The sequence below is a fragment of the Cyclopterus lumpus genome, chromosome 15 (genome assembly GCF_009769545.1).
Source record: "Cyclopterus lumpus isolate fCycLum1 chromosome 15, fCycLum1.pri, whole genome shotgun sequence".
In the NCBI taxonomy this organism is placed as follows: domain Eukaryota; kingdom Metazoa; phylum Chordata; class Actinopteri; order Perciformes; family Cyclopteridae; genus Cyclopterus; species Cyclopterus lumpus.
In genome coordinates, this window is record NC_046980.1 from 8,483,894 (window position 1) to 8,510,571 (window position 26,678).

The 26,678-nt window shown below is 39.3% G+C and overlaps 2 protein-coding genes across 2 annotated transcripts in view; both read left to right on the forward strand.

Moving 5' to 3' along the window:
* Positions 1-3,022: 3,022 nt before the first annotated feature.
* Positions 3,023-6,178, forward strand: LOC117744406 (ubiquitin-conjugating enzyme E2 D4-like). The gene is made up of 7 exons (XM_034552653.1): positions 3,023-3,193; positions 3,660-3,723; positions 3,897-3,928; positions 4,249-4,326; positions 4,494-4,599; positions 5,640-5,733; positions 5,827-6,178. Exons 1-7 carry the CDS (start codon positions 3,170-3,172, stop codon positions 5,870-5,872), a joined length of 444 nt encoding a protein of 147 aa, XP_034408544.1. The 5' UTR covers positions 3,023-3,169; the 3' UTR covers positions 5,873-6,178.
* A 1,994-nt stretch (positions 6,179-8,172) lies between these two features.
* The window catches only part of LOC117744140 (protein bicaudal C homolog 1-like), a 50,090-nt gene continuing 31,584 nt past the window's right edge, over positions 8,173-26,678 (forward strand). The window contains exons 1-2 of the mRNA XM_034552266.1: positions 8,173-8,365; positions 24,453-24,499. Coding sequence (XP_034408157.1) covers positions 8,173-8,365; positions 24,453-24,499 — 240 coding nt within the window. The remainder of the gene's footprint in view (positions 8,366-24,452; positions 24,500-26,678) is intronic.

Genomic DNA, 26,678 nt, shown 5'->3' on the forward strand with positions numbered 1-26,678 from the left:
TCTGATGGTGTATCAAGACACAGTGGTGCTCAATGAGGTGTCAACCTTTGAAGACACCTTGTCTAAATTATTATTTTATGAGCATCTGATTGACAAACGTCACTCTCATTTCATCAGTTTTTAAATATTTTTTTCTAAATGACCAAGTTTACATGTGCCTAATTAGTTCATCGACTATTTGTGTTTCAACATCAAGTTTCCTTTTAGTTTTTGTAATTAAGCAACACGGTTTAAGTTTTAACCAAAACAACGTGATTATTAACATAAATACTGAGCCACAGTTTTTGTGCCCTATCAATTATTATTAAAGATGAACTGTCTTAAAACACCAAAGAATAAAATACATGTAGATGAAAAATGAAAGGAGCAAACAGAAATGCTAATCAGTAATAAACAAAAGTCAAAATCCGGGCTGCATTTTGAGACATCATCCAGTAATAGTCTTTTTTCTGACACTATGTCAGCAGAATATTAATCCCAAAGAAACCAGATTAGCATTTATTTCAGACATTTATTTAACTTAAATTCAACACTTTTTACATATTTTACAGCAATTTCCATGTAACTAACTGCACTGACTGCAACATGTTAGAAATTAACTCTGAGTTTCTGTGATTCAATGCATCTAGTGCTGTAGATGTAAATAGATAGATACATAAATAGAAAATCTCTTAATTTGCTGCAATCTGTGACTTTGAGGTATGCAGCAGTCCAGGCGTGAAAGATGACAGATGTGCCCCTCCTCGCTGTGTACTGTATGCATCTGTATGTTTGTTCGTCTTCCACTTTTCTTTCTCGGGACTTTGACTCTGCAAGATGAACCTAAATATTCAGTCCACTCAGTTTTTCCTATGAGCTGCAACATCAGAATTACAATAATGTACAACCATAATGGATGAGTTTATAACAGCTTTGTGAAGATATTAGGTTACAACGCCAAACAGAAAAAAACTTGTTTCCGCCTCGGGGGATGCTGAGTTAACTGATGTCCATATTTCATTTCATCTTTGCAATATTTTCTTGTTAGCTTATCATCAACGAGATGCTGCTTCCATAGTAAATGCATCAATCTTAAACCTTCAATTAATTGGGAAATGAGTTCTTAACCATTTTCATTCTGACTTGACTGACTAAATAACTTTTGTCTAATTTGTGATTCAGGGAAAGTATCAGTTTGTCCTTCAGGATACAAATGCAGCCTGTGATAGACTGGACAACGAGGTGTGACTGTCTGCTATAGGTTTAGGTTTTATAAAATTGATTATTGAATATATTTTAGGCCAAATTCTTGGATACCAATGGAATACAAGACCTAAAGTCAGTTAGAAATGTTAGTCTTGGAGATTTGATTGCCACATAATTGCATAATTTTTGCATCAGTTCTACAAATAGTAGTACATTAATTCATATCCATTGAAGATTTAGAGTTGTTTGTGTTTATTTTAGCAGGATGGATTTTTGCTACGGTCACTTGTTTGGTTTTCCCAACAGATCCCTGTAGACCCTTTCAGGATGCTGCTGCAAGGACCATTCTTACATCTTTACACTGGTTTCCTGTTAGTTATACATGATTGTAAAGTGCTGGTGTTGAGGGCCAGAATACATCTCTGATGTGCTTCAAGAATGTAAACCCTGCAGGCCCCGTATATCCTTAAGAAACAGTTAGAAGAGCCTTTAGTCAAAACCAAACATTATGTTGGATTTAGCGACTTATTAATCGATTTGAGCCACTCTCAAAACTAAATGAGTGACTTCCTTATTATCTTGCGCCTTGGATTGGTTGTATTCTCTGCTGTGCTTTCATTTCCCATATTAAATGGGGACATTTGTTACTGCTCTGTATTATTACTGAACTGTGTACAGTCACTTTTATTTTGTCTTTTACCATTATTTTGTTTATTAGTTTGACTTATCTTTATTCTATTTCAATACATTTTAGCATCCATTTATTATTTGTGTAACTGTTGTTTTAGCACCTGTGTAAGAAAGGTATAATATAAATAAACTTGCGTTGCCTTGTTTATATATATATATATATATATATATATAAATATATACTGTATATATATATACAGTATATATATACCAATATGTATAAACCAATATTTCATCGTAAGGATGATGTCATCCCTAAATGTTCCCTCAGCCTGACACTTTAAAATGCTCAGTTACAATTGCAGCTCATTATTCACCAGCAAGAAACCTTTCTTCAAAATACTGAAAAGGGATGTTTTTTAATATTTGAATGGCTTTAATTACTACACTGCCTAGATGTCAACCTCTAATTAGTGAAGCTTACAAAATGTTCAGGTCTGGCAAATCAATATACCCTTTGTTCCTCAAAGGTCAGTCATAACATTGACAACAACAAAAAGACAGAATGCCACTCAATGTGTAATCAATTAAAAAAGCCAATACTTAACCATTTCAGGCCAGGGTTATGGACTATAGACATAAGAGATAGGCACACCTCAATATTTTATATCTTATACAGATTTGAAATGTTAGAGTCAACTGTAAGGTGACTACTATTTACATTAAGTTTAATTTTGTTTGACCATACAGGTATGAAAGTGGCTACATTGTACTTTATCAAAAAATATTTATTAATCAAAAATATAATAAAGAACCACAATATCATAGGTCAGAAGCATTGTCAACATTGTCAGTCCTTTCTCCATGTTGGTCAATCTAAAGTCTAATTAAGAAACACAAGTAAGAATGTTCTTAGTGTTGGTCTTTCATTTATTTTTTAATTTATTATATTTTAGTACATATTCCTAAATTAACATATTTGGGAAATTCGTAGTCCTAAAGGTGCACTCAAAGTACAATAACTGCCTATTATTGTGCCTCAATTGGCTAGTTTTTCTTGGCTGTTAACGTTTTGTTCTAAACTTCACTATTTGTATTATATTTACTGTCATCTCTTAACAGGTTGGTTTCTATTGGATGAACTGGGCATGTGTTCCAGCGATAATGGCTGAAAACTCGGATTCCCACAATGCACCGCTTCATACTTCACCGTCGAACAAAAACGCGGAAACAAAAGAAATAAGCAGTTTGTCATAACAAATAAGACCGGTTCGGCACAAAGTGAGCTTATCTGTAGCTGACAGCTGTCCAAGTTAACACGGTAGCTTCGCTTAACATATCTGAAAGACTTGCCATGGCCCTAAAAAGAATAAAGAAGGTATGTATTTATTTTCCTTAATGTACAGAAGCGGTTTGGGGCGATGCGGGGAAACGACGCAATAGCATCTGTGAGCTAACCTAGCGCACCAGCGTGAATGCTTCAACGAAAGGAAACGTTCATGGATTCACGAGGCAGCTTTTACTGGTCCGATGTGTATGTCACCGTCGAAGACACATACCCAGGAGCCAATTAGCTAACGTGAAGTGAAGCGGTTTTAACCTAAGGGAGCTAACTTATAGCTAACTGTGAGCTAAAGTTGGCCTAACGAGCGGTGTCAACGCCCTGTCCGTTTGGGACTTGGGCCACTTTTCAGTATGATTTAATGAGCTAGCCGACGTTTTAGATCGTTGGTCCCTCACGTTCATTTACAGTTGAGCAGACTGATATGTTTTATTTTCTTGCAAATCACGTTATAGTGCGACGAAAGCTGTCAAACTTAAATGTGGTTTGGTCATTTGTACAGGAGTTACAAGACTTGGGGAAGGATCCTCCAGCTTCATGTTCAGCTGGACCTGTAGGGGATGACTGTAAGTTCGAGAGGCCTGCACACGCAGCGTTAAATAAACCTGACATGTTCCTAATTGTAATGCTGCAATCTGTCTTTATTGTTGTGTTGCAATATTGCAGATTTTTGGATTTAAAGCCTTGATACTAAAAAAATGTTCACACAGATTGTGTTGTCATCTTTTTTTTCTTTTAGTGTTTCACTGGCAAGCTACCATCACTGGACCGGTGAGCTTTTTCTGGATTAGTTTCCTAGATTTTTAAACCAAGCTTCTTCTCGATCTTTAGACAATAGTGTTTTATGTTGACTTTCAGCCCTTTCTATTCTGTATTGAATGCACAGACTGGCACACTCTATCCCAGTGTTCGTCTCTAAAGCCCATGGTACTTCTTAGACAATAGGAAAAAGGGGAAATGCCATACTTTAAACAAATGAAATTAATCTTTAACAAATATTCTATGTAATTAGTTGCTCTCTCAAAAATAATATTGTTTTATCCCACACAGTACTAAGTATAATTTAACAATCATTTCCCTCTCTATTTTAGAATGACAGCCCATATCATGGAGGAGTATTCTTCCTTTCTGTCCATTTTCCCACTGACTATCCCTTTAAACCACCAAAGGTAAGATTATGTATCTTAGAGATTTAATAGCTCAAAACTACTTGACCTTGTTATAAAATGCATTTTCCCTATTTTCTGACATAGAACCAACGATTAATCAAAAATTAATTGTTAGCTGCTCAGAAAGTAATTTAATCTATTAATGCTTTGTTTGTCTTTTTTTATAGCTTGCCTTTACAACGAAAATTTACCACCCAAACATCAACAGCAATGGTAGCATCTGCCTTGACATCTTGAGGTCGCAGTGGTCGCCTGCTCTTACAGTTTCAAAAGGTAACTAATATCTTCATATTGCCAGTACAGTACAGAGGAGATATATATATATATATATATATATATATATATATATATATATATATATATATATATATATATATATATATATATATATATATATATATATATAGAAATAGAAGTAACCTAGTAGTTGTATCAACATCTGTTTGTTGATACAACAATTTACTTTCAAATCAAATAAAGAAAGTTAAATTGTTATAGTCAGTTTTCAAATCATGTGTGTCTGATCTCACGGTGCATATCAGAATACACGTATTTGATTGGCTGAGCAGCATCACGTGAGATGAATGAGTGTCGCAAAGACGAGAAAAGCTGTGCCTCCTTAAAATAGAAGTGCTCCATTCAAATGTAATTTTATATTTTTATATATATATACACGCACACGCACGCGCACACACACATACATATGTATGGGTACGGATACAACTGGGTCTGAGTCCGGAACCGGACCAGGGCCCAGCTATTAGTGACCCCTGGTGTAGTACATTACAACAACCCTGTGTAGGATCTGGTTTGTACCTAAAGTTTATTTAGAAGTCACAAGGATTTGGGCAGAACATATACTGGAGAGGGAATGCCATAGATGGGTATTTTGAATTCCATCAAAAATCGCAAGGCAGTGATGCCCCTTTGGTGAAACGATCCACCATGCTATCAACAAATCATGCACATTTTCGATTTCCAGCCTCTCTAAACACCCTGACCCCAAAGTGAACCTCTGAAACCTGTGTGCTTTTGTCACTTTGAAACATTGAAAATAGTGAAGTTGAACATTTTGTACTGTACAATTAGAGTAGAAAATGGGATGTTAAAATATCTGTGATGAAAGTAATGGCTAAAAATACACTTTCTTCAAGACCCTAAACTAACGAGATTTTGATAGAAAGGTGCGTGAAATCAAAGCTAGTCCATTTTGTATTTAAATTGGTTCATGGAGAATTAATTAAGGAGTTGGAAGCTGTTAATAACCTAATTGAAACTTGTGTGCATACTAATTTGTGGACTTTTTCTTCCAGTTTTATTATCCATATGCTCCTTGCTATGTGACCCAAATCCAGATGATCCACTAGTCCCAGACATTGCGCACATCTACAAATCGGACCGACCAAGGTGAGTACAACAGCAAACAGGTTTATAATGTGCAAATACTTTAAGCAGTCAACTAATCTTGAGCAATGCGCTCTACTTCTGTTTTTTCTTTAGGTACAACAAAGTAGCCAGAGAATGGACTGAGAGGTATGCAATGTGAGGAACTGGAGTTTCAGCAACAATGACGCATCCCCGAACACCTCAAAATATGACAGTACTGTTTCAACAGCTCATCCACTGGTTCTAGTTGAGGTGTTTTATTCGCTTGAAGCACTTTCTCTACTTGGACTTTACTTGACTTAAACTGTTTTTACTGTTTATCTTATTTGCCCCTTAAATTTGCGTCATTATTATAATTTGTTGTGGTGAGATGGCCTGATTCTGCTTTTCTTTTAAGAGATTTATATTGTACAAGACCTTACTGGATTTATTTTTCATTATTTTGCATTAAAGACAATAATCGTTACGTGAGTTGCAACTTGTTTCTTGGCAATACACATGAGTAAACTGAAACTGTGAACCATCTTGTTGTGGCATAAAATGTTTGATTCAGTCTACAGTATATTTATATAACCAACAAATCAGTCTGCCCCTTATTCTCCTATTCACATGGCCACTAGGTGGTAGCCTTTACTGTTTACCGCCCGAGTCTTTTACATTTCTCTGCTGGACAAGTTATTCATATTTGTGTTTAATTTAATTCATGCCCATTTGTTAAGTGGTTATGCAGGTGGATAGTGGCCATTATAGTGTCATACTTCAGCAAGGAAAGTGTCTATTGAAATTAGACCGTTATCATCATCTCTGCTGGTTTCCAGCACCATTTACACTGGTTATTCTAGTGTAAGCACAGCCATTGAGAAGCTTATGATCCTATTGATATGTCTACAATACAAACGTGCTGATATTCATGTAAAGACGGGCATACACATTTAATGTCTGCGGTGCTATGGTGATGGGACTTAATCAGAATACTAGGTCTTGTGAGGTCTTGTTCTTGTACACAAATATGAGCCTCACCTTTTCAACTCTAATTACCTACCAGAATGGAAAATCATAGTTTGAGATTCCTGATGATGATGATAATAATAATAATAAAACATTTAGATGATTGAAGTTTTCACTCCAAATATGTAAGCAGTAAACTGAGAGAGAGCCGTGGTACAGCAGCACTTTGGTTACTTTGCTTTGTAATGAAAGCTTCAGCCTGCTGTTAGATTCAGGTTGGGCTATCTGAAGCCTCGACAGGACTAGGTAGTGCGACTCGCGTGCGTTTGATTTATACATGAAGAATAACGATGGTACAACATCACAGCCAGGTTCCTGTTGTGGAGGATAAATCACAAAAAACAGCATAACAAAAAATACATAATACTGGGGAATTACCAATAAAAAAAAGTTAAGCTAACGCCATACAAATGTCAATTTCAGGAGGACCTGAGCGGATTCATTCCATATTTTGGAAAATTGCATTTATCAAGGCCATATGAAAACTCTCAATCATGTCTTGGCCACAGCACAACAATAAGCCTGAAATGATATGATTCTTCCAAACTTGTTGATGTATACATGACGGATGTCCTGGTTCTGCATTACTTTATTTGAAACCAGCACATGAACAGGCTCTTTGGATTGTGGCCTCTGGTTTGATGTTGGCTTGCTCCACATTTGTTTGAGTTTCTCTTTCCTGTATTACTTCCCCTTTACCCAATCTCAGGATGTGTAGTGTTTCCTCTATAAACCAATATACACGGGGTCTTATTATAAACTGCAAAACGATCATGTCTTAAAGCCAAGCCTGCCTTGGTTTATTTTCATATGGTATATAATTGACTTGTTACAATATTTAGCTCTTAAAAAGTCTGATTTTGTTTGGCTACAATCTCACAACAGTTTCACACAAATGAGAATCACAAGTTGTGTCCCACAGTAGGAACACATTTGAATCTAGTGAATGTCTCACAAATACAACAGTTTTGAGACTTAACTTGAAGCCAGGAGGAGGAAGATGTTTTTTATTTTTTTAAGTTCTTGAAAAAAAAAAGAAGTGTTTCTGGGAGGAGCCCGGCTTTTTGCAGGGTGACACGTGAAACTTTCCCGAGGAGTTGGTTTGTGTGCTGAACGCGCTCCGTTAACTCGGCGGACAACCTATAGCTCAGAGGACCGGCGGGGCTGCTGCTACTGCTGCTGCATACTTTCCACAAGTCTGCCTGTAAATGGGGGCAAACGAAGGGTCTTGAAAGAAGCTTGCGGAGGAAATGTCTCTCAACCGCGCTGCAATGAGCCCGCACAGCACCGCGAAGTGACGGAATACAAAAAAAATATATATATATATATATATATATATATATATATATATATAATAATTAAAGTTAACAGAAGTTCCAACTGCTTCGCGTCGGCTCGACCTAACTTTTGAATAAAACGCAGTGGCCACTGGAGAAGTTGCTGAGCAGCGCAATGGCTGCCCAGTGCGACGCTTTAAGCGGATACTTGCAGCAGTCGGACCAGGGCTCCAACAGCGAGCGCAGCGCCGACTCTCCTCTCCCGGGATCAGAGGAGGACCTGAGCGGACTCTGCCCGCTGCCCGACCCGGAGTGGACCGAGGAGAGGTTTCGGGTGGACCGTAAGAAGTTGGAAGTCATGCTATTAGGTAAAAACTAAATTAAACGGCTAACTTCAAAGTGCGTGGTACCATTTGAGTATTTCCACTGGGTGAAGCGGTTCTTTTAGCTTGCATCCTGTCTAGTTTCATCCCCTGTCCCGTTGTTTCCGAGAAGCTGCACACTTTATCCGCCCTCTTTGGGGCCCTCGTGTTTATGTTAGATACACAATTACACGCTCGCTACACAAGCTACCATGTTGGTAACTCCTTCGCGTGGCCTGGAGACTTGCGCGTGTCGTGTGCGTAATCTGAAACCAACCAATTAAGACAATTAGGCTTCAATTAGCTTTCGGCTTTCAATTAGTGTTGGAAAAGAAAATTGCATGTTGACCGTGGGAAATAAGTTGGTAGTTTTACGGTGAGTTGGGCGTACATGTTGTAAAGTTAAGTGTTGAAAACTTGAAAGTTGAAGAGGTCAAAGACATATTCTATTCTTATGGAGGTAGTAACACGCCCTAACCACACGCTGGCGCTGCACAAACTGCCATAATGTGCGTTTATGTGTAGACGAAACTGATGTTGACCTGAACATGGAGTTTGCTTGCTTTTCTGGAAGAAAACCAAAAAAGTCTGCATGCAAGTACAATAGCAACAGTTTTCATCATGACTTCTGCCTCAAAACTTAATGCAAGATTCTTAAAAAAAGAAATCTCATTTGTTTTTCACTATCATGTTGATTTTGTGTAATGTTACTATTGGTTTTGGTGATGCCGGTTTTGTGTGATCTCTCCTCTGATCACGTGCAAGTGATGGTGAACATTAAACAAGCAACGCCAGGCCAGTCTCTATTGAAATGTCTCTGGAGACTTGGAGCTTGAGTTCATTTATCACACATTTCAAAACACAAGTGTGTGGAATATTCGAGCCCGAGGTGAATGAGCTGTTTTCTTTGATTTCCAAGAAGGCAGAGAAGCAGCCAAATAAGAACCTTTTTGGAGGAACGTTGTTTTTATAATTCTACGGTTTTATCATTTTGGAGAAAGCTGTTCGTTTGTAATGTTGTGATTTTTAAATTCGTGACTACTTCTTGGAGTAATCGTCAGTGAGTGTCTGGTCCTGAAGTAAGTTTATCCTATACACACACACACACACGCATAGACATAGTTCCCCTTGAGAATGTCCTGGTTGCTGCCTCGCTGCTCGGTACATTCCTCAAAGCTCCATGTCATCCCCAACTCTTCCAGGAAAACAACTTAACCAGAGGACGGCCCTAAATATGAGCGTCCCGGAAAAACCGTGCTCCACGTCCTAAAAGTACCTTTTTGTTTTCACGTCTGTCTGTGCCATGTCTAATCTCTCCAGTCTACCTGGGCTTTACCGTTTTGTCAGCGCGGTCTTGTATCTCTGCCAACATCTTGTTTCACAACTGCTGCCTCGTGACATCACGGGTGACATAGCAGCGAGGTTGTGTGAGTAGAAACAGCTGGCGTGCTCATCTGTCTCCGAGTTTTTTTTCCGGTCAGTTGTAGGCTCAGGTTTAAATGCCACAGTGTCTCAACTGTGAAACTGCTCTAACCTTTGGCCTCTGACCTTTAATCCAGGATGTCTGGTTGCGTTCTATGAAGCTACGCAGTCTTTGCATCTGTGGAGTCTAGATTTATTTCAGAGATCGGAGCCATAGATGTAAATTCAAACCCCAGTATAAGGGTCTTTTAGGCACCTCAAGTTGGGTCAGATCTCTGGAACATCTGCCGGTGTTTTGATTGGATGAGCTGCAGACTTTGTCGTGGTACATCATGTTCCGAAGGCCAGAATCTGGACTCTAATTAAATCATTTTATGGGAACTCTCGTATATATTTTTACTTCGTGTTTTATTGTTTGTGACGGTATCTCTGGCTTCTCTTTCCTGGAAAATTAAGAGTGCTTGACCGAAAAAGAGACACGGCTTGATACATGCAGCGATTCCTTTCCAAAGAAAGCTTAACATCGAGATCCAGGTAATGTTCCTGCACTAGTTTACATTTTTTTTGTGGGCCATCTGTTTCAGCAGCAATCTCCACTCTTACAAACAATGATCTTGGTGGTTAATTTTGTACGTAAACTGCTGTGAGGTGAACTTGCTTGTGTACAGTATGCTAAACATGAATTCACAATGGTTTATGGATCACACATTCCTACAGCTCATGAGAGAAGGACAGACATTGATTTATTGCTTCTACTTTTTTCAATTGGTAGAGGAAATGCCAACCGATTGATACATGAATCAATACAATGCACAAAGAATAGGGACACACATTGATTTGAGAAAACTCATTTTAAATGTGGCTGCAACTGACAGTAGTTTTCATAATTAATCAGATAGATTAACCTATAAAAGGTCACACAAGTGTGTAAAATGCTCATCAACACTTCCCACAGCCCAAGAATCTTAAATGTCTTGTTTTTTGACGAGCAGTCAAAATACCAAAGATATTCAGTTCATAAAAGGAACATTATCAAAACAAAATATTTAATGTAAAATATTTAAATACAAATTAATTTATCATCAATATAGTCTTTCCTAAAGTTTCTGTTGATCAACTTATCGATTTGATGAACTTATTGTCACAGTTTTAATTTAAAACAGAAATGAGGAAATATTTTTTTCCGACGGCATAAATATATATTACAGATTATATAAATTATTTAATTAGTTTAGTTTACATTGTTATCTCTGCAGTTCAATTGAATTTACTTGTCCATTGTACCCTACTCATAATTGGCTGATCAATTCCTGATACTTCAATCAATCACCTTTTGCTTTGCTCTCTGTGTTGACATTGTTTAGATAAGAAGCAAGCTAATTGCTCTGATTAGGGATTACGGTGTGATGCAGGGAAACAAACAGACAAATGAGCATGAAACATGTGTGTTTGCCAGATTACGTTCTCTTGTCATCGACCTCTTGTCATCGACCTCTTGGCTGATAATAGTTTGGTTGATTTATGTTTATTCACAACCTACCGAAGGGCAATCAAATCGCTCCACTGATTGCAGACGCTCAATGATTTTATGTGATGTGTTGGGGAAATCTCTCCAATTTTCTCCTTCTAGATGCAATATAAAATCTTTTGAAAGGTTTCAAGAAGGTGTCACATCTTTACCAACAGAATAACCAATGACAAGGAACAGATGACAGATGACAAAATACAAAAATGTAAATTGTATTTACGTTTAATGCATTAATCTTTTATTTTCAGCATATTTTTACTATTTCATGAGTTTTTTTTCTATATCACCCCTCAGCATTATATTCAGTATTTAGTTAATTGTTATGGCAAACTAGTTTTTAAGTTATGGACAGAGAAATTCGGATCTCCTGTAAGTGCATTTACCCCAATGCCTGTGAAGGTTTTAGTCAGGATATTGTAAATGTTTCTGCTCGGCTGTCGGTTTCTCAGGATAAGGGGTCATAGTGGGACATCGGACTGGTGAAGAGCCATACATTCAAGGGGTACATGCATTTTGAGCAATAAAGATGACCCAGAAGCACATTGTGCCCCTTTTTAAAAATATGTTAGCCACACCGAACAAAATCCCAGCGTACACACTTAAAATACTCGTTATTTGGATCCGCAGTATTCTACGCCCCCATCTTGGGCACCATTCACATCAGGATAACACGGAAAGTGTTGACTTCTTAGCAATTACAATTTACTGTCTCTGGTATTGGCATGGATGCAGGTTGCTGGGCTTGGATCAGTAAATAGTGTCTAGTGACAACAAAATCTCACCCTGCCAGCCATCTGGGTTTAACTGTTGGCACCCCACAATAGAGCTCCCGAGTGAATGGCTTGGGGTTCTCGACACAGCCATGAAAGCTTGAAAGATAGTTTTATGTGTACAGGGAACAGTGGAAGTTAACTTTTTGTTACATTTATTAGAAAGTTAGGACATGGGGCAAGTGTGGGAAAGATGTAACATTTTCTTCAACCAAACCGAGTGCGTCTACTCTTCAAGTGCAACAAGGTGTTCCCCATTCCTTTTTAAGCACACATCAGTGATGTATTCAGCTCTGTATGGGTCAATTTAAGGTTTCCCAGCTCCGACTACGAGGAGAGTTTAGTGATGTTTGTGATGGCCCCCTGGTGAGCCAGTGTGTGTACACAATTTAACAACATGTTTGCTGCAACAGCTGCATGCTAAGTGAATAATTTTCTTCACTGAACTAATTTGTGTTCCTGTTCCCAAACTGCAGACTATTATTGGGTGGCTCTCACAATGGAAAAAAACTGTTGTTGCATTTTATGGTAATGAGAAAGCACAAGGCCTTCGCAGGTGTCCTCGGTATGCAGTGATGATGTTATCACTGCTGTATAGGTCCTGCGACTTCCCCTGATGCACTCTGTGTGGGGATGCTAATTGTTCATTTGTAGGACACAAAAGAATATGAATATATTAATTTGGAGGCCAGTGGAAACTCCGCCCCTGAGAAGGGAAGATTTCCGTATTTTTCCCTTTTTATTGTTTGGAGAATTATTTCTCTGGCTTCTATACCGTGTGTGTGTGTGTGTGTGTGTGTGTGTGTGTGTGTCAGTCATCCTCCTCTTCCTCCTGGGTGCTGAGTAAGACTCTCAGACAGGAAGTGAGTGTCTTGTGGGAATGTGCTGCAGGCTCTCTCGCTCTTCGAGCATTCGAACACTGCTCTGTTGTTCCAGCTTCCATCAGATCCATTGTGAAGTTGTTGGTCTTTATCCTAAAACCACAACACAACCCCACCTTCAAATCCAACCGAACCCAGGTGGAAATAGGGTTGAAAACACTCCACAGACATTTTGTGTCTTGGACTCAGTTTTGTGGCTAGAAAGTCGATAGTGGGGCTGTGCAATTTAATTGCATACATCATGATTAGGGATGGGAAGATATAGGATTTTATCAACCATCGGAATAAAAACCACCAAGTTGATCAGTTGGTGACTTTCCTTCTTGGGATAATTGGGAATATTGTCGTGAGTGATTTGAAAAAAAGCCACTTTGGTCCGTATCATGGAAGAGAAGTGAACAATTAGTCCAATATAAAACATTTTATTCATACAGGGGTAACTTATTTGAGATTGTTTAAATGTTTTTGATTTAAAAATAAATATATGTACTCTCTGTAATGCAATCAATATATTTGCTTATTGACTAAATGTAAGGTCAAGTGAATTCAGTCTTAGTTTTAAAAGTATTTTGATTATCAGGATAATGTATTGAATACATTTTTTGATAAAAAGACACAATACTTACGTTAGATTAATTTACAGATTTACTCTTTTCATTGTAATGCCATTAGATTAGTCCGATGTGGAGGAAACTGAGAGGAAACTGAGAGGAAACCTTACACAGATCACCTTTTAGGAAAAACACAATGAATAGTGAAAAACAATATACTGAGCCAGTGCCGGAGAGGAAAATCCTTTCTGATGTGAAAATGGTGTTTTCCCTCAAATGAGGTTGACATCTGTCATTTGGAGATATTGTGATGTTTAAACCAGATTCTGTACAGCGTGTGCACGTGCACGTGTGTGTTGTGAATGAGCCAAAGCAGCAGTTTGTATTGTGTAGCTGTGGACCACAATAAGAGTAGTTGCCACTGTCGAGACAAAATAAATCTTCCCATCATTAATGTCATCAAAGTAGTGCTGCATTTGCTTCCGTCAGTAATTTGCCTTGCACATAATTCAGTCGGATTGAACTTTGACCTTGAAATGAGAGTGAGCTTCTCCACTTGTCAATTTGAGGCAAAGGTTGACTGTTTTTTTAGGAAGTATTAATTGTATATGTGCATATGCATAGCTTTAATTAAGTGCAAGGATAAAGAGAAAATAAGTGTTATATTGCCGAGGTGTATCGTTTTCAATTTTAGGAATTCTGAAATTAGCTTACGAGCCATGCTAGCTCCAGCTGTTCTTTTTCCCTTCATTGTGCTTTGCTCAGTGGCCTCTCTTTCTCTCTCTGTCTCTCTCTCTCTCTCTCTCTCTCTCTCTCTCTCTCTCTCTCTCTCTCTCTCTCTCTCTCTCTCTCTCTCTCTCTCTCTCTCTCTCTCTCTCTCTCTCTCTCTCTCTCTCTCTCTCTCGCCCGCCCGCCCCCCCATCTCTCACACACACCTCCCCCATTTCACTCTTACTGAGACATGCTGATACAATTAAACAATTCTATTCGACTTTGCTTACGCGTTGAATTCCTTCATCCTGGGCATGATGAAGCTTTCAGGAGCTGTAATATAATTGAGCTTCGGTCGGCGGAAAAACCTGTAATTCATTACTCAAGAAAATAAAACCAGGAGTCCTATTTCAGCCATCCGAGTGGAGCTGGATTGCTGTGACCCATTTCTGGGCTTCTGGAACTGTAAATGGGCTGAAATGAATACCTGTTTTTCTACGTCCCTCGAAGCTCTTTTTCTTCAACCCTTTTCAAAGTGCAGATTTACATTCTGTCTGGTTTGCGGTTGCTATTTTTGAAACGTTTCTTGGGGGGGGTGGGCACCCTTGACTTATCCCGCACGCGTGCGCACTCACCACACTCTCATAAATGCAGAAACACACACACACACACACACACACACACACACACACACGCATTTACACCACCCGACCTTAACCCCCCCCCACCAAGAACTTTCAGTGTTTATCTTTGGAGAACCTCGGGTTTTGGTTTGTTGTTCTCTCTCCTCATTCAACATCCAGTACAATCTGCCTTTTCTCCACTTGCCTTGATTGGAGAGAAAGCATTTTTATAAGAGTACCTTATTGATCGAATCCTGGCAGACGACGGAATATTATAGAAAGAGGGGGGGAGGGGGGGGGCGGAAAGGTGTGAATCCACGTGCAGAGATTTCATATTGGAGTCAAACTGAATTATGTCCATTTCCTCAGCGCTGTTCTGTTGCACATAAACTCCACTGATTGGACATATCGGTGTAGGCAACTCAGAGGTTGCGTCATCAAGTAGAGTAAGTGAGGAAATAATTCCCCATCACTAAAATCCTGCACCGATTCCTCGTGTCTTTTTCGTGGAGACGTGTCTCACCCTATGGTTGAAAGAAATGTCAATGATTTCCCAATTGCCCAATGTAATGTGTACAGTGCGACTCTCGGCCAGTTAAGTGAGACTGACTCCCTTCGCTCCGTGGGGGATCTAACGCAGTAGATACCAGGCACCAGGAATGTACAGCGTTGTGTAATCACTTGGCAGAATTCACACAGGAGAGATAACTGAGGAGATGATAACCCAAACATGTTACCAGCAGCAGCTTCATGCTAGTCTAGGCTATGTCTTATTTCCTGGACTGAAAAGATCCTCTTGTGTAAATAAAAGTGAGGTCATAATGGACTGTTTATAGGGAAAAAAACACAACTCAGTCTGTTCCTAATTATATTTAGACCTTCTCGTTCGTGTGACCTCGGGGTCGCAGTCCTGTTTCTCCGTCTTGGTGTCGTCCTTTGTCTGGCGGGAAAGTACTACAACATGTGACACTTGGTGCTTTTATTTGATAACACAGTTGCTCGGCAACCCTGCAGGAGTTGAGAGGAGCCGTTTCGAGCACGGAGTGTGACTTGTGCTCGGTACAGGAGTTGGCTGACATGTTCTGTGGGCGTTTCTCTTCCAAAGCTGGAGAATTGTGGTTCCAATGCACCAAGTTATGACCCTGGAGTTTTCAGTTCTTGTTCCGGGGGGTCACACGGGGGGAGGTGTGCAGTTATATACTCAGCGCAACCAGACAAACTCGCATTGTTTTAATTAAGAAGTCAGTCAAAAATAATTGCAGATTCAGATCCTTATTCAGTAGAAAGTAACGGAGAGGTTGGTATTAATGAGATGCAAGAAAAGCAACACAAATCCTGAATCATGTGCTGCATCGTTTCCTGTGATTTCCTCCATGAGGGAATGAAAACTACTATATTGAGATATAATCACTGAATGTAAAGATATTGACTGGTTATTGCTGGAGAAAACGTTGACAATAAATAATGGGGTTTTAATTCAAGGATTATTACTTTAAATGAATCCTCATCCCCAAATCAAATGGGATCTTGCATTGCTGGAATATAACTTGAATATATATTTTTTTCAGTTTATAAAAAAAAAAAGAGCAGTAGAATATAATTTCTTCAAAGGCTTTTAAAAGATTTTGCACTTTAGCTCAGACTTCAAAGCCGTATATCTATTTGTGGCCATAGCATTTGTTAACTTAATGTTGAGGAGCAACTATTGGGTCAACAAGTGATCTCACATGATGATTCATCCCAAAGAGCAGGATTTGTACAAAAAGGCATATTTGTCAGTAACAAAATATGAATAACCTCCCAATTTTCTTTTTACATAGATAAAAAAGTCTCTGTTGAAAGCTTGGGGTGCTTCTCTGGTGGTGTTGATGTGAAAACCCGCATAAAACTGCTGATTCTGCTGTAATTGTAAACTTACTCTGTGATTAGATACCACTGAGAAGCTGTTTTAAGTGTTTCTCAGGGCTGGACTCTTTGGTTTCATAGCCAACTTGTCTCACATATGCCAAAGCAGCTCACAGGGAAACTTTAAGTGTTGTTTTTTGTCTATTTTTTTTTAGATGTCAAGCCTATTACTGCCAACTTGCGTGTCAGACGCAAGGTGATACACTTGTAGAAACATCCTGTCTTTGAAGTGAGGTGTTTAGGCTTGATTGATGAGAACAGCCTAGCAACCCGCTGAATGCTATTGATTGTACTGAATGCACAGTTTCTCTTTATATTCTAAACCTCATATTAACCTGTCAAATGGCCTTTATTGGGAGAGAGAGTAGTGGGTGATACCAAGATGTATGATGAGAGATATTATAGATTTGTCACCTGTACAATTTACTGTACCATTTACAAATGGGAAGCTATTCCTTTTGAATATATGTCTGGTTGATGGGCAATGTTGCAGGCAAATCAGAACAATCAGCAATGTTGCAATGTGATCAAGTTATTTATCAGGTAGTTAATCAATCCCAGCTCGTGATCTTTATCAAAACTCTCAATGGAACTTCCAGGAAAGATCTATCTCTATCTCTATCTCTATCTCTATCTCTATCTCTATCTCTCTATAAAACATGTACCTTAATACTCACCCTGAATAAGTGATGTAACGATGTGTGGATGCTGTTGGTGCGTCAAATGGTCTTTCTCACTTTTACATTAACGTTACGTTTTGTCTGTAACATCTGGTGTTACAAAATCTGAGACGAATGTTTGTTTATTGCAGATTATTTGGTAACCGCCACTGTCTTCTCTAATGATCGGAATCCAGGTTGAAATAAAATGATCCCGCCTTTGTGCAGTCCTACTTCAGGCCTGACTATCTATGGAAATGTTATAAATTATAATATGGACTATTGTCGAAATACAATTTTTACATTGTGCTGCAGAGAAGTCTTGGCCTCCACGTCATATTCTACAGACTTCAGAGATCTACTTTGATTGGTCCAGATCCCATCAAAAATCCACACTATAATCATTGTATTGTTGTTCAGTAAAAGTTATAATAATGTAAAAGTGATCATTCCCCCTCATATCACAATTTGAATAGCAGTTGCAGTCAAAAATATTCACAGTTGGTCATTTGTTTAGCTAAATCAGCCCCAGCATGTCGACATCCCATGTTTAAATTACAGTACCCGTGTTCCCGTGTTGGTGAACACGGGTGCACCCAGTGAGTCCGCTCCATTGCGTGCGTGCTCTTGTTTTGCTTCGGCTCCCGGAGGCCCATCTCATTAGCTGCGTGTTGAGTCAGCTGAGAGCTGCTGCGTCCACTGGAGAGAAGGACATTGGAGATCTGGCGTGAAAACATCATGCTCTCCCGCTCGTTTTTTTTCCTAAAATATGGGTAATGTAGTTCGTTCATACTCACGAGAGCTCACGTGTCTGGCTCTAACAGCCATCTGTCTCACTTTAGTAAAGGCGTGTGAGCCCCGACGGTGGACTGAGATGTCAAACCTTTCCTGGATTGGAGTTGTCATTTTGTTATGATATCCTATCCTGGTGAAATGAGAGTTGTATAACTCTTCTCATTGCAATGCATTCGTCTACTTTTTCTGTGAACGTCCCAAGTTTCACCTTTTAATTCCTCTTGCGATTGGTGCCAGTGTAGAGGGTTCTGTGTAAGCAGCTCTGCAAATTTAGAGATTTAGTCGGTGCCTTCAGGGGCTCTCCTTGCTCCTGTCTTCATAGAGATCTTTTTGACTTCATAGACTTTGCTTGATAATTCTGGCATGGCACAAATGTTGGGTTAACCAGGTGTATACACTCCCCCTTTTATTATATGTTGGTAATTGAATGAAATGGATATTGGCTTGAGCTATGAGGTATTTGCCCTCTTGTTGGTGGAAAGTCAGTGAGGATTTGTTCACGTTTCCGTTGAACCTGGACTGAAACTAGCTAATAATAGTGAAAACATTCAAGATGCCTCTGTTTTGTTTGTTATGCCCTGTGTCTCTATTGATTGTTTGATTGTTGTGTGGATCGAAGCCATAACTGTAAAAGTCAACACTGTTTACATTCCTTCAGTGTCAAAACAGCGGAATCTCCCAGAAAGTTCAAGTCTCTCCACAAAATAATGGATACCAGACCCCGTTCAGTCTGCCAGCGTCGAGTCCTTTATGGCTTTCGCTGCAACCTCTCTCGGTTCTTTAAGTGCGGTGATTTGATGCATTGTGTAATTAGATGGAGACAAGAACAGGGTGGGGATCTGATTAACCGTCACCATAATTTTTACTTTGTCAAATCAATAGACATTTGAGATATCTGCTTTAAATTCATTGCTCCGTATGAAAAAAAACCTTAACAAAACCCGCCAGAGTACAGAATTGATTGCGACATGTGATGTGTGCTCTGGGGTCTTGTTTCGTTTTTCAGCTGTGATGCTGGAAGGGAGGAGTGTTGTCCTCACATAACCTGGGCCAAGAAAACGCCATTAGACCATTCTAGAAACAACGGAAACAAGGTCTCATTGATGCAAATCAGAGCTGCTAATGGCAGTAAAATATGTGAAATTAGGGATGTTCTTTTCAACGTCCAATCAGTCTCAAGGAAAGTCTATAATTTAAAATGTTTTTTTTTTCCAGATGGCAGACAAAATCATCGCTTTCTTGGTTATCAAAGGCATGAGCTGTGCATTTTTGTGGTGAAATGCCTGTCAATTATTTGAGAACGGGGGACCACGACGAATGTTGTTAGCAAATCAAATCAATATGACACAAACGATTGTACATATTGTGAAGAATAGATTGTGAATTTGAGAGCGAACATACAACTTGTACTCAGTGGATTAGAGGAAACTGAATATTTGAAATGAAGTAGCCTTATAATCATTTGTTTTCACTGAATTATTCAGTTGCATCATGTTCAATAAAGCAGTTGTCTGTTTGTGAAGAGCGTTTCGTTGCTCAAACTAATCGCTGCCTTGCCGTATCCGTCCTGTCTACATCATTCTCAGTTCACAAGAAGCTAGCGGTAGTGGGTGGTGACGATAGCAGCAGCTAATTCAATATCCACTGATTTAGCATTGCACTCCTTGCACCCGCAATTGTCAGTTTAAAAAAAAAAGGGGGGGGGGGGAAGGATCATAATCAGTGTAGCAGAACCATAGACATTTTTTTTAATCCACGTATTCTTCTCACTTGTCAAAACCTGGTGCCTACATTACCCACACAGCAGCTCGCCTGAAGCAGACATGAGGAGCGGGCGTAACAATTTATTATTATTTCTTTTTCAAACATTTTCTAATGTTTCATGTCAATCAAAGAAATAAATCGTTTAACAATTATTTCTGTAACTCATCCCACAACAAACTCACTGTGATCATCTCATTCATCCTTGTCATAGTGGTTATACTTATGGCTCTGACATCCCCGCTCCTAATCTCACCTACAAAGCGCTCATTTGTTTTTCCATCAAGAAGCACACTTAACCTTCTATTCAGAGGTCTTGAACCAGACTAGTGCTTTTGGTAATGGAGAAAGTCTTTCCGCTTGAAGAAGCCCCTCCATGTAGCTATTAATGTCACAAATGTTTTTTTTTTTTTTAGAAGCTGAGCCACTACGTATTTTAAACCTATAGCAACGTGCCGTTTTAGAATGAGCGGCGAGTAGGACGAGACTATCCGATCTATATCGTTGTGTTTTTCATGGGACACCCTGCTGCACCCCTCCTGCCTCTGCTCCGAGTTCTCCCACAGCCGGTTTCCACACCACACATGTGCCAACAGGATGTTGTGCTCACGTGGTTCATGTTTTCACTCATGGTCCATATCAGATTCCTCTCAAGTGCCAAACAAGACCAAAACCGAACACATTGTATATCTCATGTTTGTTTTTTCAGAGTTTTGACAAGTTTAAATGCGTTGAAATACTACTGACTTGATGATGGCAAACTATTAGTTCTGGCTTCTGTGCTGTTTTAATTCATCAGTTGGCTTTATAGGCTGACCTGGCCTGTAATGCCTTTTCTTGGATGTGTTTAGGAGAAGAGCATGTATTCTTTGCAATTTAGTGTTTCTATGGGAAATACTTTTTGATGTGATGTGAGTTTTTGGGTGCAGCTGAAAAACTGCACCCAAAAACTATATATATATATATATATATATATATATATATTAAATAATAGAGTTGTCATGCCGGTGCGACCTGCACATGGCTTGTCGTCTAATTACTGGCCCTAGTTTCTGAGCCTCACAGAAGTCACTTTGCCTGACGGCATCGTCACAAGTCGGGCAAGTTGTTTTTCTTTTTCCTTCTCGGTAAATGTTTTCTCTGAGTAATAACAGCCCTCTGTTGCGTATCCAGTAAGTTTACAAATCAATGACGGTTCCAGGGAAGCACATGTTGGGATGTACTGCATGGTCAAAAGAATCCAGAGTTCAACCACATTACTGAGCAGAGTATTCTGACTTGTTTGGAAGTGGTGTTTTAATTGGCTTAAATGAATTCGCCATTTAAATAGACTTTACCTTTTGGGATTTACTTTTGTTTAGTCGATAAAAGAGCACCATTAGACGGCTTCAGTAGAAAAAAGCCAGTCTGTCAGATGTTGCTCGGCTCCTTTTTGTTTGTCTTGGTTCATTCAGGAAACGCTCTCAGTAACGGGGTCTTTCATCCATTTGGATAACTTACTTCAGGCCACCTAAAAAGAGACGGCGCTGTTCTTCGTCATTCTACCTCCAAAGCTGAACGTTATCTAAACTAAATATGGCATCTAAACACTTCTACTTACTTTCAAGTTAACCAAATATATTTCCTTTTGCGTAAATGCATAGCAGCTTGTTTCATCATCAGCCAAGCGTTGACCAACAAGTGTTTGTTATTTCTACCTAATACATTACTAATGCAACCAAACCGTAGAACAAATATTTATTTGTGTGTAACTTAAGAGAAAGCCCTAACTCTTTTTTATTTTAAAGTGCATTAAATTGTCATTACCACTGTCCTCTCCATTGATGCACAGCATCTGGCTGTACGCCAAGTGCATCCTTATAAGCACCAGCCTCTGCGACTCTAAACAAAGATCTGTGAGACTTTGTTATTTCCCCGTTTTGTGACGCTCTCCATCTGCTGTTGTCACTCTTCCATTGAAGTCAAGACCCGTGAAACTGTGTTTCCAAAGCAGGTAAAGCGATGACAACATTGACATATTTGGAGGCGTCTGTTTCTTTGCTTTACTTTGTGGGTGAAGTATTGAATTGGACATAGTCTTGTTTTAAATTGAGGCTTCACAATATAGTGATTTAGGCTGTTTCTTTCATTTCTGTGACCGCTTTATGAAAATGTATTCTGAAATGCTGTTGGCCTACATTGGCCATTAGTGTCTAATCCATATACTTCTTAGATTTCCCCTTTTTTTTAAAATTGTTGTTCTCTCTTGAACGGCGAGCCAAAGAGTAGCCAGAACTCTGTTATCAGTGAAGTCGGGTGGTGAGTGTTTGATGTACACAAATTTCATCTGGAAGACGACTCACCCGTTGAGGCAAGGGTCTGCCCGTCTCCAAGGCTTCATAAACTGCGCCCTGCACGTGTTTACTGGGCAGCCTGCGTTAAGTACAGTCATGTGTTGAATACTCGTGATGTATCGCCAATAGGCATAATGACAGGTCTGGTGGAAAATTAAATGGTGCTTGGTGAGGATTTTCATTTTCTCTTTTTTTGTGCTTTTGAACTGTGGTGTTGATGGGTGAAGTTATAACGAGGCCTTTCACATCTTACCGTGTGCACTGCAGACGTTGCATACTTTGTAAGAAAGAACAGACCTTTGTATACGACACGCTCAGACAATCCTTCTGAAGTAAAAGCATTGTCTTCTGCAGATGAAACTTGGAAAGGACTTTGGTTTTGTTTTAATCATTACATCATTCCTGAGGGCAGCGTTCCTGCCTGCACTGTAAAACCTACAAATACACACACATTTCACAAAATAATACATACATGTATACATGAAAAGCATTTGTCAATGTCTTCCTAACATTTAAAACTTTCATTCAGGCATTTGTGAATCTCCAATCTTACGCTTGTGGATTTGCTTTATACACGCGCACAATTTTGAGACGAGGTTTCCGCCGGTCCGACCTAAAATGTACTTGTATCACGCGACCATTTCGGGATCATCTGCCGACACCATTTCTGAATTTCTAAGTAGGAGAGCGCAGTCTTTCTATGAGCTGTTTCTTCAGCAATTCATTATTTTTTTTATCTTCCAATTATAAAACGACTTGAGCTGCTCCTTCAGTTGGCAATTATGTGGCTTCTTTAATATATTCAGGTGGACCTGAAGGTTTCCCACAAGAGTCCCCGTGCATTTTCATTCTCAATCAGAAATGTAAGTGTGTGTGCTAGCTAATAATATACATACTCCAAATATACATGCACTAATACTCACAATGTCACACAATTACATTATGGAATAATACATGCATGTTACTTTTCGCTGGCTATTTAAAAAAAAAAAAAAAGGAAACCGCTCATAGAACGTCTGCATGCTCTTACTTTGAAATGCGGTAATGACAATGTAATCACGCTCTATCTCAAAATGGTGATACAGGTGCACTTTGGGACATTGAGGCTTGTAAATGTTCCAAAGATATTCACAAATGCTTTTATTTGTCAATTAATTTAATGTATTCATAGACTTTTTTTTGTAGTAAAAAAAAAATGTATTTGTAAATCTGTAATTTGCAACACTTTTCTGTAAATTAAATCTTTTATTTGTGGAAGGTCTTGCACAAAGATTTTCAATGTGTTCACGCAAATAACATTGAGACTATACCTTGAATAGGGAAGGTAGAGCCATAGTAGCACTTAAATGTCCCTTACAGATAGCACTTTGTAGTTTGGCACTTTAGTAGCACTTAAATGGCACTTACTTACTCTGTAGTTTAACGTTATTGAAGAAATTGTATTTGCCTGATTCTTGTTGTTCTGAGTTTGGACTCAGAACAAAATGACATGTAATGTAATGTAATGAGACGAATCCATCTCCAAAAGACGGCGACATATCCCCGAGGAACAGGAGAAAAATTCGGCATCAACAAAGCGGCTCCAGCTCAAAGCTCTTGCAGATGTGTTGGAAAGAAGACGGGCCGCGTTCGCTTTGGTGGTTTCCATCCAGCTCACTGTATCCGCTGAGGGATTGTCTTGGCATTTTGATCTAAAAATTACTTTTACAACACCGGAGCTCTCCGCACCTATTACATTTTTTACAGGTTGGCAGTTTAAAGGTTTTTCGATACTGTAGTCCCCAGAGGGGGGGAAGTGTACAGTATGCTGACAGACACATTTCAAGAAGTGCGAAATGGACACCAGTGGGATAACATACTTAATTAACGCCTACTTCAAAATTGTTTCACTATATCCATCAATTTGTCACACAGAAGCTGTATCCAATCTCCAGGATTATGGAAAATTACTCTGAACGTTTTAAGTGTTAAGTGCTCCGTGTGAAGAAACCTTAACATTTTGAGGCAACGGGATAATCTGTGTGTGATTTGGCCGTGTAACGGTAACATAGTGTTTTTTTTTGTTTTTGTTTTTTTTAAAAGAGGCAAAATTGTACTGAGCTGTCTCTGTGTGGTTTCATGAATTACATTTTTTTTTTCTCTGTCCCACTCTAGCTGCCTCTGAGGGGAGAGTCAACGGAGGGGAGGATTTCTTTCAGAAGGTGAGTGTGTCGTCTGCTCTTGGATGGTGTTTGCTTTGTCTTTAGGTTGTGTGCTTCTCTCTCGGTGACGGGAGCAGGTGTCAGGTGCTCCTCCAGTCGCTCGTAATCAAGGATCAAAACAAAACCGCAACAACGGAGCGACGATGACGTTGAATCACTCCGGGGCTCTGATCCTATAACACAGCTGACTCAACACCGCGGGCCTTTCTCACTCGAACAATATACCATAATACGCCAGATCATCTCCTCGTGTTTGAAATGAGAGAGACTGACTTTTCTTTGTCACCGATTTAATTAGTTAACGCTCTGCGGCTTCGTTACATCCAATAAAAGACGGATTTGCCTCTTAAACGGTCTTGAAAGTTGCTCCCTTTTGTGTCTCTAGTGCTCGTTGATCAGTCAAGTGTGTGACTGAGGAGGTAATTGCCATAGAAGGTTCAGCCTCAAGGATTAGTTTTTTAAAGCACATATTCTATTAAAGCCTCTATGTCTCTAACATGGAAATAATGTTGTTCATTAATGACGCTCCAGGGACCTTTTATTCCTACAACTAATCCTGAGCAGGGCTGTGCACTATAAACGATGTAGAACACTGATCGTGAAGGAAAATGTCCCCAATAAGACGATCATAGACTTTGATATGCTGTTTATCCGTTACATTGCTTGACGGCATACTAGCAACCAATCGCATTACAGTAATTAAACTAATTCTTAACTTTTATATTGCACTGACAAGATTGCAGATTGGGTTTCTTTTGGTTTTATGTTTCTATTTGAATAGATTCTGTGTCGGAGCAGCTACTGGTCGTTGTCAGGTTCTTCGTCACTGTAATACAACAAATGGAAAATGTTGCCTCGCTGCCCAACTCTAATCCTCACACAGTTCTTTGTGAAGCATGAGGGACGAAAGCGGCGATTAACGACATTAGTTGAGACGGTGAATGTACGAACTGGCAAACAAATAACCTTGATATCCGCTCCATTTGTTTAACTTGAACCTCAAGTCTTCGAGGGAAAGTGTGTGTGTGTGTGTGCTGTATCAAAATCAATGCAGACTAATCGCGTGGCGCTGAAGATGAAAGGAATCACATTTTTAACAAAGTAAATGGCTAATTGAAATTTTTGACAGCTGGTATTTCACTAATTATTGAAGCATTGTATTGGATTCAGTTTAAAATCCAGTTTCCTGAATATGTCTTAAACTCCCTCCATAGTATGTTAATGGTCTGTAATGAAATAAATGATGGACATCGGTTTGTTTTAGCTTTCTTCTTTAATTTTTTTCCCATATTTGGTTTTGGCGGTTAGGGAGCTGAGTTAACTGTCAAAGAAGGAGGCAATTTAACTGTCCCTGAAGTAAGTAATGCAAACCAGGCGTCTTCAGATCCTCCTCCCAGGAATCTTAACAAGGACTCTAGATATTCTCTAAATCTGTCTCCACCTCCTTTGGTTTGAATATAGCTGTAATGTTTAAGATGTGTTGGTGTCGAACCTCGTTCCACAAAGCTATTCTGACAAAATCCGTCCGTTGGTGTTTTGACTTTGCCGGTCACATTTTATTTATTTTTTTTAAAGCCTCCGGCTGGAATTCTGTCCAATGCTCGTTCAAAGACTAGCGGTTAAATTGTCAATTATAAATTAGTGTGTAGCTATTTGGGCTGGCAGGCCGGCAAAGAGCAGAGGAGTGCTAAAGTCATGTTTTTATTGTAGAATTTCCATTTGGATCACTGTATAGTTTCCCTCTTGATAGCGTGATCATCATACATGCCTAATTAAAGTCAGGAAAATAAACCCGAAGTGCGACTGTGGAACGGTATTGTTGAAAGAAAATGGATGAGGTGTGTGAAATACCTTGACGTTGATGAAAGTGGAAACTCTTAGTTGGGCTGCTTCCTTGCCCCGTCCAACACACCCATCTACCACACACACACACACACACACATACTCGGTGAGACTAATAAAGTACATGCGTAGCAACGTTCCCTCACATGAGGCAAGTTTTGGCGCACACACTTTTACATATTAGGCTCTGGGAGTGATATTTGGCAGTTGCCTCGGCAGAGAGATTTGGAGTTCAGTTACAGACGAGAACAACATAAAACGGTCAACCCCCGCGCCTTCTCCCGAGAGCCGCTGGCTGTGGTCGATCAAACCCTCTTACTCACTGTCTGCTGGACTT